This window comes from Phalangium opilio, unplaced genomic scaffold (assembly GCF_054372755.1).
Source record: "Phalangium opilio isolate 3A_F unplaced genomic scaffold, DU_Popi_V2 ptg000070l_1, whole genome shotgun sequence".
In the NCBI taxonomy this organism is placed as follows: domain Eukaryota; kingdom Metazoa; phylum Arthropoda; class Arachnida; order Opiliones; family Phalangiidae; genus Phalangium; species Phalangium opilio.
Window position 1 is genome coordinate 892,266 of NW_028324182.1, and position 15,958 is coordinate 908,223.

Genomic DNA, 15,958 nt, shown 5'->3' on the forward strand with positions numbered 1-15,958 from the left:
TTGGAATATCAAAATGAAATAGAGCTTTAAAGCTACAAAAGTACTAAATGCATCATAATTACGAAAAATATTTCCACATATTCATTTTATATTATGGAAAACGGGAATATTAAGGTTCTGAAGGATTTCTTTACACATCAAAACAAAAACGAACTTCTAACGCAGCGCACTAGTGTAACAACGGACGGACACATATAGACAAACACATAGACTACTGTTTAACCCTTTCCGTATTAATTTTGAGTTTAGAGACATGATTATCTTAAATATTAAAATAAATATAATTAATATTAAATATTTTCTTCGATAGTTGTTCGCCTTATTGAGCGTTACATCGTTTTGAAAAAGAATAATTAAACATTCTTGAGAGACTTGACTAATATTGGCGTTTGAAATGAAGCATACGCCGGTTGCGTCGCCTTACTCAAATAGGTAGTATATAAGGGTGTCGAATCGCAGCTATGGATAAGAACAGCGCAATTGCGTGAACCTTTGGTGGAAGCCCCACCTTAGGGAGGCCGGACGTTTCTCGTAACCCTGGCCGATCGCCGCGTATGTCTTAACCTTAACGATGATGATGGAGTAGAAGCCAGGTGTACAGACTGGTGTCCATGTGGGATGGACAAAAACAAAGACCAGAAGATGGTGGTGTTAGAAGCCAGGTGTACAGACTGGTGTCCATGTGGGATGGACAAAAACAAAGACCAGAAGATGGTGGTGTTAGAAGCCAGGTGTACAGACTGGTGTCCATGTGGGATGGACAAAGAGCAGATGACGGTGGTGATTAGAAGCCAGTGTGTACAGACTGCTGTCCATGTGGGATGGACAAAGACCACAAGAGGGTGGGGATTAGAAGCCAGTGTGTACAGACTGGTGTCCATGTGGGATGGACAAAGAGGAGCAGACGATTGTGATTAGAAGCCAGTGTGTACAGACTGGTGTCCATGTGGGATGGACAAAGACCAGAGGCTGGTGATGTTAGACAGGCAATGGAGTAATATCCTGTAAGTGTAATACAATTTTCGAAATTTCCGGAAATTGAGAACACGTTTGCTCCGATTTGCAAACTGCGAACGCGGTCACGTGGGTATAACAACAGACAGACACACACACACACACACCCACACACACACACACACAGACACGTCGAAATTAGAACCTCTCCGTGACATACGTCACTCGGAGAGGTAAAAAGTCATCTGAAGTGTTCTTCAAACATGGGCGTAGGAGGTAAGAAACTTATCATGGAATTTAGCTAAATCAGGGATAGATATAATTTTGGAAGTAGGAATGGAGAACGATTAGTATTTACTTCACTCCGACTCATAGCCCGCCCAGTATAGAGCCCCTCCCTCCAACACGTAATGAAAAGTTTAAATTATCTTATTGGCTCACTTAAACTACGTTGTGATGACGTTGCTGACGGGGACGGCGAAAAGTACGTAAAGCATTCCTTTTTACCTCTGTCGCTATGACCCGCCTCTTCTTTCATACCCCTCTGTCCCGTGGAAGGGGGTCAAGGGACTTTGTCGTGGGACCCACATTACTCTGTTCTCCATTCCTACGTCTAAAATTATATCTATCCCTGGCTAAATACAGTGATTAAGTTTATTTTCACATATTTGAAAATAATTAGGCTGGTATATAAGAATATTACTTAAACTAGTCCTTGGGATTAGTGACCCCTAGTGGCCAAAATAATAAACTGGTCCTTAGAACTAGTCCCTCCTCAGTTTTCCCCATAGATTTGCAATTCGAGACCAGTAATCCCCACTTCTTAAATTAAAAACTGGTCCAAACAGTTAATAATCTGGGTTTGGACCAAAGGAAGTATCATATTTCCCAGGCTCACTACTACTTGCTTCTAGAATGTTCGGCAGAAAAACCAGTTCCGTCTAGAAACATTTACGCTCAATGTCAAGCCATCTGCCCACGTGACTGCAAGTAAAGTATCTCAGTTATTTTTACTAGTAATTTAATATCTCAACAGATAGTAAACTGATCAAGTTTAAAGGTTAAATTTCCCCCTGATCTACTTATTAATTTACTTATACATGCCTTACTTAATTAGGGAAGAAACTTTTACCAAACATATTTTGAAAAAGAGATTTTGGAGAAATAAACATCGCCAAACGTAAGCATCGCGAAGGTTATTAAAGGAGAAGTGTATCAAAATAACATCATACCTTAAAAGACAAGCTTTTTTCTAAGTAAATAAGGAAAAATATTAAAAAATAGATGTCTTATTACAAAATAATTAGCATTTAATTAGTCTTAAAAACGAGGACTACTGCTCCGTCATTGGTTTAGTGGGGGTTGCTAAATCCCTACGCGATTGGTTGAATTCTCACATGCCGAGAGAGGTAAGGGTGAGGTAGGTGTCTGGCTAGCAGACGTCACTAAACTAATGGTGGATGGCGCAGTAGTCCTCGTTTTTAAGACTAATTAAATGCTAACTATTTTGTAACAAGAGATCATTTTTTTTTAATTTTCCTTTCGTATTTAGAAAAATTCCGTTCTTTTAAGGTATAATGTTATGTTAGCTATCCTTTTCGTTTAAATACTACAAATATATCAGTCGTGATTAAACAATATCCCAAGAATAACCAATGTTCGTTGCTTTCTCTTAGATATTATATTACAACATCTGACGTAATATTTTGATTTATATAGAGGCTTCTATGACGACATGGTCGCTAGAAGTTTGGTTGTTTTGAAATATCCTAGGAACATACATACCATTTACGAATATATACCTAAAATTGACGTGAGTTCAAATTGGAATTTCCTCGCGTATAGAAGGAGATTCGGAGAGACCAAATTCTCCGTCAGCACTCCCCCTCCCTTTTTTTTCAAAACCGGCACAGATCAGTGGCTCGGTATCAGCACATGCGCAATTGGCGTAACAGAGAGGGAAAAAATCAGAGAGATTTGTTTACGGCCAGTGCGGATCACGTGACGTCTGGCTCTCGGTGCGTGAGAGATACCCCCCTTCCCTCTTCGATCTCCTTCTTATGCGCGCTCACTGCGTATTCTTACCACATTGTCGTTATCAAATATGCTAGATCGTACTAGTGAAAACGTGACTTTACCTAAAACGAAGTCAATAAACGGGGGTAAAATAGAGTTTGTTGTTTGACCTATTTCTTTTCTTAAGACGGAACATTAATGGCGATGTGGACAAAAAAAGACTTAAATTAAGATAACTCACTTTTGGAAAAGGATTTATATATCAATCATTGCATTTTTAGCCACATCGTAGTATACGATGAGGCTCTTAGTTTGATCTGCCCTGTTGTCGTTCTCGTAGTAGTAGTAGTAGTAGTGCCACAGTCCTGCCTTTGGCAGTATCGTTCGTCATTTTTGAACGTCGAGAGAAAATATTTTTCTTTTTAGTTACGGTACAGTTCACAGGTGGAGTTTTAAACTTGATACAGGGAAGAGATTATATTTTTTAAATTTTCTTCCTCCACGGAGAATCGAACCGCGGACCTATCGCTCGCCAGTCCAGTACTAAGCAGCCTCGCCTAAAACCGCTTGCTAAGAAATGCTCGCGAATAGAGGACTAGTGTCGGAGAGTTTGTCAGAGACAGGGTCCCCTTCCTCTCTCTCTCTCTATCTCTTCAACTAGGAGTCATGATCTTATTTGAGGCCAGGAGATATAACGTCGCGGTAGGAGAGGCAAAAAGTATATTATATAAATTTTAACCGACCGGTAAGAAGTTTTTCCAATTGATCTCGTTGTTCTAATTTACGTACTTTACGATCATACGATGTGGCTAATATTTTTGTCTTGACAAACTTGTTTTTTTTTAGAGCATTCAATTGCTTTCCTGCATTGGTGGTTACGTGGGCGCATGGTTGGGAGTTTCGTTTTTGTCAGTTTACGAATTTTTAAAGACTGTCCTGCATTTTTACTATCACCGTTATAAGAGACTTAAATCAAAACCTAAGGGAAGCCCGTTGTTTGTGTTACGAATACAGAAACAAGACTATTAAAAGCAATCAATTGGAATATATACAGCTAAAAGGAATAATTGTGAAACCACCATTTTCTCAACTTATCTATATAGGCAGATTAGCTGCTACCCGCGGCGTCGCTCGCGTGTAATAAGAACTTCCATCAAAATGATAGAAAGAATGGGTAGATTTTACTGGGACTAATATTTTTGTAGCACCCTAGGAGCGAAGGCACTCGGCATTTTCCCGTCAGCCCTTCGGGACATTTTTTATTACTTTTCACGCGGACATTATTCCATAAAGAAGGGTTTTTAAGTTTTTGGCCGCCATTTAAAAAGATGGCAACAAATCGAACCCGAAAGACCATTCAACCCGTCTATAGGTTAAAGGAAACCAGTGTACTAAATTTGCGAAATCGGTTGAAACGCGCGGGCTTTGTTGCATAGAGAAGATTTTTTACATTTCTGGGCGCCATTTTTTAAGATGGCGGCGGATTGGAAAAATCTTTCTTAGTACGCGCCTACTACTTATGAGTAACGTTCCTGCAAATTTTCAGCGTTCTAGGGCAAGCGGTTTGGGCTGGGCGTTGATTATCAGTCAGTCAGTCAGTCAGTCAGGACTTTGATTTATATAGATATAGATAGACTAATCGAGATGCATTGTGAATTCTATTTTTGCCAATAATCTCTCGCACTGCTGGACGTTGAACCTTTTGCGCAGTGCGCACGCATCTAGGATCTCGCATTAACTAACAACCAATGAAACCACAGTTATAGGGGAGCCATGTTTTCGTGACACTCCTGTGACGTGAATTTTTAAACCAGTAGCAAACCTTGTTATCTGTGTAACGCAAGTTGTTCGTGCTATATTTAGGCCGAAGCAGCTTACGTCCGCGAGCGCAGCAATCGAGTTGGCTATGCTACCACTAAATAGGCTCCGAGTAAGTGGCGACCTAGGGTAAGCCTGTTAGTTATTCATGTTAGTGAATAAATTTACGATACAACGCGTATAAACTTTTGAAACTCCACGCGCTTGAACAAAAAAAAACTTTGTGTTTAATGTCACGAGTTTTGTGAATATACCTATTAAATTATTAACTGTTTTACTTTAGACTTTTTGTAAACTTTTACACTTTTTTGTGAACTTTAGCAATTATGATGTCACGTGAAATGTGAACGCGTTAACGGGTTGATTGTGTGGGGGAAAAAGCACGGTTTTCTGAAATCAATATAATTGTTGTTGCGTGCGTACTCGCAAAGGGCGTGTAGTTCTTGATCATTATTGAACAATGCAAATAGTTTTAAGAAAGCTTACTTTAATACTCTCGAAATGTTGTTGTGTGTCAACACCATACGAACCGAATGCGTTAAAAGGTAAGTGTTAAAGAAAACTATTAAAAGGAAAATCAAATCCTATGAAAAACATTAACATGTACAAAAATGGGCCAAGCCTCGCTTCGTGCCCTCTCCGCCGTAAAACGTTCTGAGATCCCATGTAGAGCCAAGTCTGCCTTTTGTTCTCATTCAATCGCCAATTGAACAATTATGTTATAAATTAAGTCATTTTCCTAATTAATAACCAATATTATTTGACTCTATCATTATTATACATCTTTGTTCGTATCAAAAATATCGTGACTTGGCAATCGCAAATAAGTAATATTAAAAGGAAGTCGAGGGGATATTCACTAAATCGTTGCCGATTTTAAAATAATCGAAGGGATATTCACTAAATCGTTTATGGTCGAGGGGATATGTACAAGTTTATAAGATGAGTCATGCACAACCCTATGTACAAATTATATGGTGAGTTATGCATAACCCTATTTACAAGTTTATAAGGCGAGTTATGCATAACCTTATGTACACCTGCGCTTGCCAAGTCACGATATTTTTGATACGAACAAAGATGTATAATAATGATAGAGTCAAAGGATATTGGTTATTAATTAGGAAAAGGACTTAATTTATAACATAATTGTTCAATTGGCGATTGAATGAGAACAAAAGGCAGACTTGGCTCTACATGGGATCTCAGAACGTTTTACGGCGGAGAGGGCACGAAGCGAGGCTTGGCCCATTTTTGTACATGTTAATGTTTTTCATAGGATCTCACTTCTTTTTGTAGACCCTCTCGTTATACTTCGGTAGTTATATTAAAACAAGACCCTCTCGTGGTACTTCGTTTGCCAATATAATCGCTAACGTTTGTCCATATTTACGTTGAATTACCCCTTCGACCCGCAGAGAATATGCAATAAAGATTGTAAGCGATATCCCAATAAAAGAATGTAGCATCAGTTACGACACATTTCTTTTAAACTACTACTCCTAGTAGCTTTAATATATATTCAACTTTCGGTTAACTTTGCACCATTACGTCCTTTCATCAAGAACACACACTATTTCTGTTGAAAAGACGGCAGCGCCATCTAGTTTTAAAATAAAGAACTAAAGAACAATTTTATAAAAATTTAGGGATGTTTTAATTTTTCTGTGCTTTATAAAATAAATGAAAACTAAATCCTGAATTTTAAGTTTCTATCTCTTCTAGAAGTACCTTAGAATTTTGATGATCGGTGAGTGAGTGAGTGAGTGACAAAATAAGGTATATTTCACCTGCAATATTTCGAAAAGTATATAGTGTAGGAACTTGAAATTTGGAAACTATAGCTACGATTGACAGTCCTCGCGGCAAGCAAAATTTCAGGCTTTTACCTGTACCCATCACGAAGTTACAGTGGGCTTAAAAGTGCCACGAGTTGCTTCGAGAAAAGGATGTCAGTGCTCGACTTGGCTGGGAGCACTGCCGTGCTCCCAGATTTTTTCTTTCGCAATGACTTTATTCAGTATAGTTTGAAGTAAATTTCCTTCTCGAAACTTTGGTTATCTTTAGCTGGACTCAGTGTTATGGATAAGCCAATAATAATTAACAATTTCCAATTGAAGCAGTAAGTGTATCTGGCGTATAAATTTAAAATCAGTCGATTTTTTAGATCAAGTTTAAAATACTAGAATGTTCATTTAATGTAACAGAAACTTAAACCAGGATAGAGTATTACATTCGAAGACTCATTCAGACGTACCTTACACGAATAATTTTTAATCAGAACATTTCTGTTTCATTTCAGAACTGAAAGTCTAAATAAAACTGAAGTCCTATTATTGTTGAATACCGTAAGTCAGGGGGTGGCCAACATTTTTGGCTAAAGGGTCAAATTCGAAAATTCAAACTATGACGCCGGCTGCGAGTTTCAAATTTAAAATCAATAGCACAGAAATAAGGAACAAAACCACTCTTAAATATATATAGCTGATTACACAAAGCTCGGGAAATTAGCTTCTCAAGTTATTGAGACCAGCGATAGATTTAATTTTAGAAGTAGGAATGGAGAACAGTATTTACTTCAGTCCCACTCATAGCCCAGTATAGAGTCCCTCCCTTCAAAACGTAAAGAAAATTTAAAATTATCTTATTGGCTCACTTGAACTACGTTTTGATGACGTTGCTGACGGGAACGGCGAAAAATACGTAATTCCTTTTTACCTCTGTCACTATGACCGACCTCTTCTTTTATTCCCCTCAGTCCCGTGGGAGGGGGTTCGGGACTTTGACACGCGCCCACATAACTCTGTTCTCCATTCCTACTTCTAAAATTAAATTTATCCATAGAATATATACTACTTACTAGCGGTTACCCGCGGCGTCGCTCGCGTGTAATAAGAACTTCCATCAAAATGTTATAAAGAAAGGGTAGATTTTACTGATGACTAATATTTTTGTAGCACCCTATGGGAGCGAAGGCACTCGGCGTTGCCCGTCGGGACATTTTTTATTATTACTTTTCACGCGAACATTATTCCATAGAGAAGGGTTTTTAAGTTTTTGACCGTCATTTAAAAGATGACAACAAATTGAACCCGAAAGACCATTCAGCCCGTGTATAGGTTAAAGGAAACCATTAAACTAAATATTTGCGAAATCGGTTGAAACGCGCGGACTTTGTTGCATAGAGAAGATTTTTTTAAATTTCTGGGCGCCATTTTTTAAGATGGCGGCGGATTGGAAAAATCTTTCTTAGTACGCGCCTACTACGTATGAGTAACGATCCTGCAAATTTTCAGCCTTCTAGGGCAAGCGGTTTGGACTGGGCGTTGATTATCAGTCAGTCTGTCAGTCAGTCAGTCAGGACTTTAATTTATATATATATTAGGGATGAACCGGTACCGATACCATATCGGTATCGGCACCGATACTCAGGGTTTCCCGATAGTATCGGATCGGTTGGTTCGATACCGATACTAAACCGATACTCGTTTAAAATGCGTTATGTGACGCTACATGACATTTTTAGGTCTTTTCGTAACGTAATGATGGTGATTATATCTCATTTCTATGAATTACAATCGTGACGAGTTCTCATTTATATAAAAAGTACCTGAATTCAGTTTATCTAACAAGTAATAAGCGAAAATCTTTCTTAGTACGCGCCTGTAGGGATGAACCGATACCATATCGGTATCGATCGGCATCGGTTCATGTTTGTACCGGTATCGATCGGTATCGGGTTAAGCCTGGTATCGGCCATCTCTAATATATATAGATAGAAGATAGATAGATAGCAGTTGGAGCACGTTCACGAAAGGAGAAGGAACAGGTTTTTTATGGAAACAGCTTTAGCAATTTCTGAAACTTAAGCGCGGACCGCAAAACATCGCGGGCTGCAATTTAAAACTCGGCGGGCCATAGGCGGCCCGAGGGTCGCGTGTTGGCGATCCCTGCTATGAGTTCACGAAAATTTTGTATAATTAGCCACATCGTATGATGAACATCTACGATGTGGGTCTTAGTTTGACCTGGCCTGTTGGTGGTGGTGGTGGCGGCGTCGCGAAAGAGAAATGCCTTAGACAGTATAAAATTTTTGGATCGTAATTGAAGGGAGAGTGAATGGGAGAGAATTGTGGTGAGGTGATATTTTTGTTCGTCTACTTAAAAGGAAGGAAATTATGATAGTTAGGTTAAGCCATAAACCCTCCCTTAAAAATTCCTCTTACCCGTCGGCAATAAGAGTTTCACGCTCCCCTATTTTAACATTCAAAGAAATCGAGGGAAATTTTGAAAGCAAAAGCAAGTATTTACTGACGTTCTTTTTAGAATGGTCTTAAGGCACCGGGATATTACAATTATTGGGTGTTTTACCGAATTCTTTCTCTTTCAAACTCTTCTGACCATAAGTTCATGTTAGAAATTTATAAGAAGTGATAAGTGTGCATCGGCATAAGTATATGTTGTAAACTCATCGAGGGTATAATCACTAAAACTATCTGTTCTTCGATTCGCCGGAATATTACAATTACGGCATAAGTAAATTTATACGGGTAATAATTCTATCACCGTTTAGGGTAGGGCATCGAGGGGCTCTTCACTCTGATTTTATGCACGGTAATTATTTAAGCATTGTAAAAGATAGCGCTATTCACTCATTAGGGTAAGGTATAGAGGGGTTATCCACTCATTAGTGTAGGGTATAGAGGGGCTATTCACTCGTACGATGTGGCTACTATTACGAGCCCTTGGGTCGCCTTGTTTTATTTGATATGTAACTTCATATTAAATATCGTTGTCGCAGTGTTAATTATCATACATCGTAAATTAATTTAATACTAATAAAATAAAACCTAAACCTTGTCGAATTATGGTTTATAATTTAAAGCTGTCTGTTGTGTAGCTAGTGTTATTCACTGCTTTTTCGGGAAATAAATAAATTATATTATTACCATAAGTTTATCATGCCTCTAAGTACGTAAACATGGGTTACGGCTGGGCATCTTCCGCAGGCTACTGTGACGTCAGAACTCGTCTCCGAAGAGAGAAAGATTTGAAATTCCTTTCACGGTGATGCCACCAAACGGTCAAGACGATTACTAAATGGGTCACATGAAAAAAATCATCCAATGGAATAAAGGAGATTTTTACATTTCGTATAGGCAGGGGGGGGGTGAAATAATTTTTCTCAAGCAAACCCAAAATCCCTCTCTCTCTCTCGTAAGATAGAGGCGGTTTCAGTCCTGAAACATTCTAAAAGGGATAAAAGAAAGGCTACCCTGGGCAGTACAATTTTGTGTTGAGGTTGAGGTGGTAAATGATAGGAGAGGGTATAGGGTTTAAAAATGGGAGCAAGACAAACACTTTTGCCATAGAATTAGCAGCCATATCTTTACTTAGAGGCATGATAAACTTATGTTATTACTGTTATGTATTATATTCTCATTATATATATGTATACTTGCACAACCTACAGGTGGCGCCTAAGTCACATAAATAAAGTATGTTTTTTGTCTAGAACTTCAGTAGTCATGACGTGTAGAATTCTAGTCTCGGTATTCTAATTAACTTCCACTTAAATTACTCAAGTCTAATATACAACATGGTGTCAGAATAGTGATAATGAACCCTGCCTTCTCGCCTCTTACTGTGTTTTAGCTCGCTCCCTGGGTTTTTTTTTCTCGCTTTGCGGGTAATGGACTTCGTCTAGCCTCGCCCTAACTAAGGCTTAACTTTTCGATCTCACGCCGCACCTCTCTGAGCGTCGTGCTCGATTTGACTCAACAAAAATGGCAGCGAATCTCCCCACAATTAAAGTAACAGGCGGCTCCATTATCACCCCTAGCATGCTGGCTAATCTTCTGGACACGAATTTTACCTTGCCAAATGCAGGAACCAATCAGACCTAATGCACTAGGTCCCATTGGTTCCTGCCTTTGGTTTAACTGGCCTTTGCCAAGCTTAGCCAACGTGTAGCAGAAAAGGCATCTTTCAGGGGCATCAACGGAGCCGCCCTTTGCTTTAAACCGTTTCTGGCGGGAACTAATCCATCTGAGTCTTGGCGTTTTTGGAAGCAGGACTTTCAGGACTATTTACAAGCTCTAAAATACAATACTGAATCTGCTGCAACACAAACGGCTTTATTTCGTCACGTCTGTGGAGACGAATTGAAACAACAATATCGTGGTTTTGCACTTACTCCTATTGCACCTGCTACTGATATCACTTTGAAGCAAATACTGGATGAATTTGACAAGCACTATAAGGATTATCAGAATGAAATCTTTGCGGCATTTGTCTTTCTTGAAATCAAACAAAAAGAAGGTGAGCCATTTGATGATTTTTATGCTCGACTACGACGTGCAACGGAAGAATGCAATTATGGGAACCTACAAGATAGGCTGTTACGGGATAAGATAGTACAAGGCCTACGTGATGGCGCTTTGCGTGAACGTCTACTACGTGATTTTGGAAAACGGGCTACTTACTTACAGGACCTAGTCAGTACTTGTAAGGCTGCTGAACATTCCCGAGCTCATGCCGATGCTATGAATGAGACTAAAGGCAATCTACACGCTGTACACTGGGGTAAAACCAAGGCTAGGCCCAAGTCTCGATCTGAAACTCCTGCTAGACAACATAGCAATGAATCCAAGCACGAAAAACCACAGCAGCAAAAACTCTGCAAATTTTGTGGGCAAAACCATATCTTCCGTAAACTTAAATGTCCTGCTTTTGGTACAACTTGTGGCAAATGTGGTTGTAAAAACCACTGGGCTAAATACTGTCAAGCAAAAGGCTCCACTGACTCCAATAAACATTTCGCTCCAAAAAATCAACGAAATCTTACTGCCCTTACCACAGAGGAAGAAAATGACATGCCAAATGTTCCTGAAAACTCCGATATCTATTACATTGGAGAACTCAAACACGTCAATAACCTCCACACTACTGACCCTAATTCTGAATGGTTCCAAGATCTTTCCTTGAATGGCAACACGGTCTCTGTCAAGCTTGATACCGGAGCTCAGGTGAACGTCTTGCCAGCAGCGATTTTGGCCAATTGGCCTAATCCACCTACCATAACGGCAACCAAGACCCGAGTCCAAACCTATAATGGGATGAGTGTACCGATAGATGACGTCTGTACCCTAACTGCTAAACTTTACAATACAGAGGCAACTGAAAAGTCAGTACATTTTCTCGTCACCCCATTAAACAATGTTCCTATTCTGGGACTGACATCCTGCGTAAACTTTGGCCTCATACAAAGACTTTCTGCGTTGGATACAAATGCAAGCGACACTCCCGAAGGGATCATAGACGAATTTAAAGATGTCTTTACTGGCACTGGCCGTTTAAATCGAGTCGTTAAAATACATCTCAAGGAAAACGCTGTTCCACATGTTGCAGCCGCTAGAGAAATTCCACTAGCTCTCCATGCTTCTGTACAGTCTGAATTACAGCGCATGCTTGATGAGGGTATAATTGCCAAAGTTGATAAACCCACTGAATGGGTCAACGCAATCACAGTTGTTGAAAAACCTAATAAGGATCAGCAAGACAATGGGATCCGAAAAGAAACAAAACTTAGAATCTGTCTGGATCCACGGCCTTTAAATGAAGCAATTAAGCGACCATACTATCCCATTCCAAGTCCAAACAAGCTCTTCGCAAGCTTTCAAGGTTGCAAGGTTTTTACTCTATTGGACGCGAAAAATGGCTTTTGGCATTTGCCTTTGGATGAAGATTCGACTTATTTAACAACATTCGCGACTCCCTGGGGCCGCTATCGCTTTTTAGTATTACCATTTGGGCTAGTGAACGCCCCTGAAGAATTTCAGCGAGCAATGAATGAAACGTTCGAATCAGAACCACTAGTCAATCCTTATTTTGATGACACTCTCGTCGGATCGAAGAATAGTGAAGAACACTGTCAGCTCCTTCGACGTACCTTGACAATAGCGCGTGAAGCTAATCTGAAATTCAATCCCGACAAACTCCAATTAGCAAAGTCATCGCTTTCCTTTCTTGGACATGTAATTAATGAACATGGAATCACTCCTCATCCGTCTAAAGTCAAAGCTATACTCGAATATGCTACCCCACAATGCCAAAATGATCTCTCTCGATTCCTTGGAATGATTACGTATCACTCTAAGTTCACTCCGCATCTTTCGGACAAGACACACAATCTCAGACAGCTCCTGAGAAAGGACACTGCATGGATCTGGGATGAAAATATGGACCGAGATTTTCAGGCGTTGAAGAAAGTCCTAGCTGAAACTCCTTGTCTTCAGCTCTTTGATGACAAGAAAAGCGTCACAGTCGCTGTTGATGCTAGCAAGAATGGCCTTGGTGCTGTGCTCCTTCAAGATGATCGCCCTGTCGCATATGGCTCCGCAGCTTTAACTACAACTCAACAAAAGTATGCGCAAATCGAAAAGGAATTACTCGCTGTCATATATGGGTTAGAACACTTCAATTACTATGTCTACGCACGTCCAGTTGAAATTCTAACAGATCATAAACCATTACTGGGACTAAGTAAAAAACCCTATGACACCATTTCTCCACGGTTACAACGTCTACTACTAAGAATGAATCGCTACAACGTAACACTCACGTACGTTCCGGGAAAACATCTAGTCATTGCGGATGCCCTATCTCGCGCTCAATTACAAGACACGGTTTTGACATTCCCATTGAGCGAACTGCTGCTACAAAGAACTGTCTTTTAGTACAGGCTTCGCCATCTAAACGGACCGAACTGAGTACGGCTACCGCCACCGATCCAATACTTCAGCATGTACTTAACTATAAAATATTTGTAGGAAGGTTTTTCCTGAAATTTCTTTAAAATATTCTTTGTACGTATCGATAAAATATTCTCAGGAAGCTTTTTTCCTGAAATTTCTGTAAAGTATTCTTTGTAGGCATCGATAAAATATTCTTAGGAAGGTTTTTTCTGAAATTTCTTTAAAATATTCTTTGTACGCATCGATAAAATATTCTTATGAAGGATTTTCCTGAGATTTCTTTAAAATATTCTTTGTAGGCATCGATAAAATATTTTTAGGAAGGTTTTTTCTGAAATTTCTTTAAAATATTCTTTGTACGTATCGATAAAATATTCTCAGGAAGGTTTTTTCCTGAAATTTCTTTAAAATATTCTTTGTACGCATCGATAAAATATTCTTAGGAAGGTTTTTCCTGAAATTTCTTTAAAATATTCTTTGTACGTTTCGATAAAATATTCTTAGGATGGTTTTTTCCTGAAATTTCTTTAAAATATTCTTTGTACGAATGAAAATAATACTCTTAGGAATATGTTTCCTAAAGACTCTTTACATGTTTCTTAAAACGACTTGAGAAATAGTTGTTAAGAAAATTATATTGGAACAATTTTAAAGAATATCTTTAGAAAAAACTACGAATTGTTTCCATAGAGTTTTATCTATAGGTCTCTGTAGATATGTCTTAAGAGTATCTTTATGGAAGATCCTTTCGAAATTTCTTAAATATTACAAAGAATGTTTACGTAAAGGAAATCTTTAGGAAGAAAGAGGTAAGACACATAGGTCTAAATACCTTGGCCTCAAGATAGCTTGTCTTCCCAGGTTTGGGAATAAAGATAACCTTCGAGCGCTTCCAGATATCCGGAATATACGCCAGAGCAATGCAGGCCCTAAATATCCTGCACAGATAGGGGCCAATGGCGTCTATACCTTCCTGAAGGAGGGCATGAAAGACGCCATCTGGGCCAGGGGACTCATAGGGCTGAAACGAGTTAACAGCCCACTTAAGTCAAGGGTATGTAACTATCTTCTTGGCAGTGCCCCAGTCTTCCTTGTGGGCTCTCCGAAAGTGCACGGGGAGATAATCGGTGCATGTGGGGTCAAAAACCTTGGAGTCCGGTACCTTAAGCATATACTTTAGGGTATCAGTCCCTGACTTGGTAAACTCACCTTCTGCCACCTTGATGGTGCTAAGCTAGTGAGTGTTATCATGAGCCAGGATCTTCACGATCTTGGCAGTAGCGGGGCATCAGAGATGCTACCGCAAAAGTCCCTCCAGGAGTTCCTCTTGGCCTCCCAGATGGCTTAATTGTACTTGTTAAGGGTCTGTCTATAAATAGTCCAGTCCCCAGTCTTCTTGGCTCTGTTAAAGAGTTTACGAGTGAGTTTGCGAAGCTTGCCAAGTTCCGTATTCCAACAAGGAACGAGAGTTGGCCGGCTGGCAGGCTTCGCCGGACAGTTATGGTGGTGGGAACTGATAATGGCATGTTGCATGAGATAAACCTCCAAATCAAATTCCCGCACCGAGGAAAGCTTAGGAGCATTACCTCTGAGTAGGAAGCAAAGTTGCTCCCTGTAGCCGGACCAATCGGTACGACGGGGGTTACGCAGTTTTGTCTTAACCGAAGTTGTCTTGACCGCGACCGAGAAGCAGATGTACCTAGGGTCTGAAAGAGACGGTTCATTAGACACATGCCAGTTAGATACCGACAGACTGATATTGTCTGTGGCAAGGGTGACATCAGTGACGTTCATCACCACGTTTGTTGCAGTCGCTGCTGCCCCACGTGACATGATGAGCATTGGCATCACAGCCTAGAATGAGCCTGTCCCCCTGCCGCTCACAGTGGTCGACAAGAGCCGCAACCTCCTGTAGTGGGAGGGAGTCCGTGGCATCATTGGCAAAGTAGGCAGACGCTATGATAAGGACAGTTGCCTCTCCAAAAGAGGAGGGCATTACCCTAACCACAGCAGTATCCCTAGTGAGTTAGTTCGGAAGCGAAAGGGTGTCGAGACCCTTCCTAGTTAGAACACACGCCCTGGGATTGGGTGAGGTAAAGTCAAAAGAAATGTTATCTGCATTCTTTAAGCCAAGGATTTTGCCATTATGAATCCATGGTTCCTGAATGAGGGCCACATCCAGGCCCTCTAAGGCAAACCTCCGACATAGAATTGCCGAGGCTGCTTTGCAGTGATGCATATTGATCTGGATCACCTTGATACACATGTCTCAGAAAGAGAGACGGCCCCGGCTACCGCATGGCAGCAGCGTGGAGTCCCGATCCAGGACCGGTATCTCTTTCGCAACCGCCAGCAGCAACCTCGGCCTCCATCTCCATGGAGAAGCCATCAATTAGGAAGATCCAGCGACTTCA

At 40.2% G+C, this 15,958-nt stretch overlaps 2 protein-coding genes across 2 annotated transcripts; one reads left to right on the top strand and one right to left on the bottom strand.

Moving 5' to 3' along the window:
- Positions 1 to 1,217: 1,217 nt before the first annotated feature.
- LOC149660973 (uncharacterized) lies at positions 1,218 to 13,526 on the top strand. The gene is made up of 5 exons (XM_089843634.1): positions 1,218 to 1,230; positions 1,803 to 1,944; positions 2,072 to 2,134; positions 2,273 to 2,363; positions 10,863 to 13,526. The coding sequence occupies exons 1-5, from the start codon at positions 1,218 to 1,220 to the stop codon at positions 13,524 to 13,526; spliced, it is 2,973 nt and encodes a 990-aa protein (XP_089699760.1).
- A 1,362-nt stretch (positions 13,527 to 14,888) lies between these two features.
- Positions 14,889 to 15,783, bottom strand: LOC149660974 (uncharacterized). The gene is made up of 3 exons (XM_089843635.1): positions 15,620 to 15,783; positions 15,342 to 15,562; positions 14,889 to 15,250 (listed from the first exon to the last, which is right to left on the bottom strand). The coding sequence occupies exons 1-3, from the start codon at positions 15,781 to 15,783 to the stop codon at positions 14,889 to 14,891; spliced, it is 747 nt and encodes a 248-aa protein (XP_089699761.1).
- Positions 15,784 to 15,958: the final 175 nt, after the last annotated feature.

Bases quoted from the DNA above. Each gene is read 5' to 3' on its own strand.
- LOC149660973 (XM_089843634.1), top strand. The intron at 2,135-2,272 runs GTAAGCATCGCG...GCATTTAATTAG, and splicing joins AGAAATAAACATCGCCAAAC to TCTTAAAAACGAGGACTACT. The intron at 2,364-10,862 runs GTAAGGGTGAGG...TTTTGGAAGCAG, and splicing joins ATTCTCACATGCCGAGAGAG to GACTTTCAGGACTATTTACA.
- LOC149660974 (XM_089843635.1), bottom strand. From the start codon at position 15,783: ATGCATCACTGCAAAGCAGCCTCGGCAATTCTATGTCGGAGGTTTGCC. The intron at 15,563-15,619 runs GTGTGTTCTAAC...CTAACTCACTAG, and splicing joins ACCTCACCCAATCCCAGGGC to GGATACTGCTGTGGTTAGGG. The intron at 15,251-15,341 runs GTGATGAACGTC...CGTCTCTTTCAG, and splicing joins CAGCGACTGCAACAAACGTG to ACCCTAGGTACATCTGCTTC.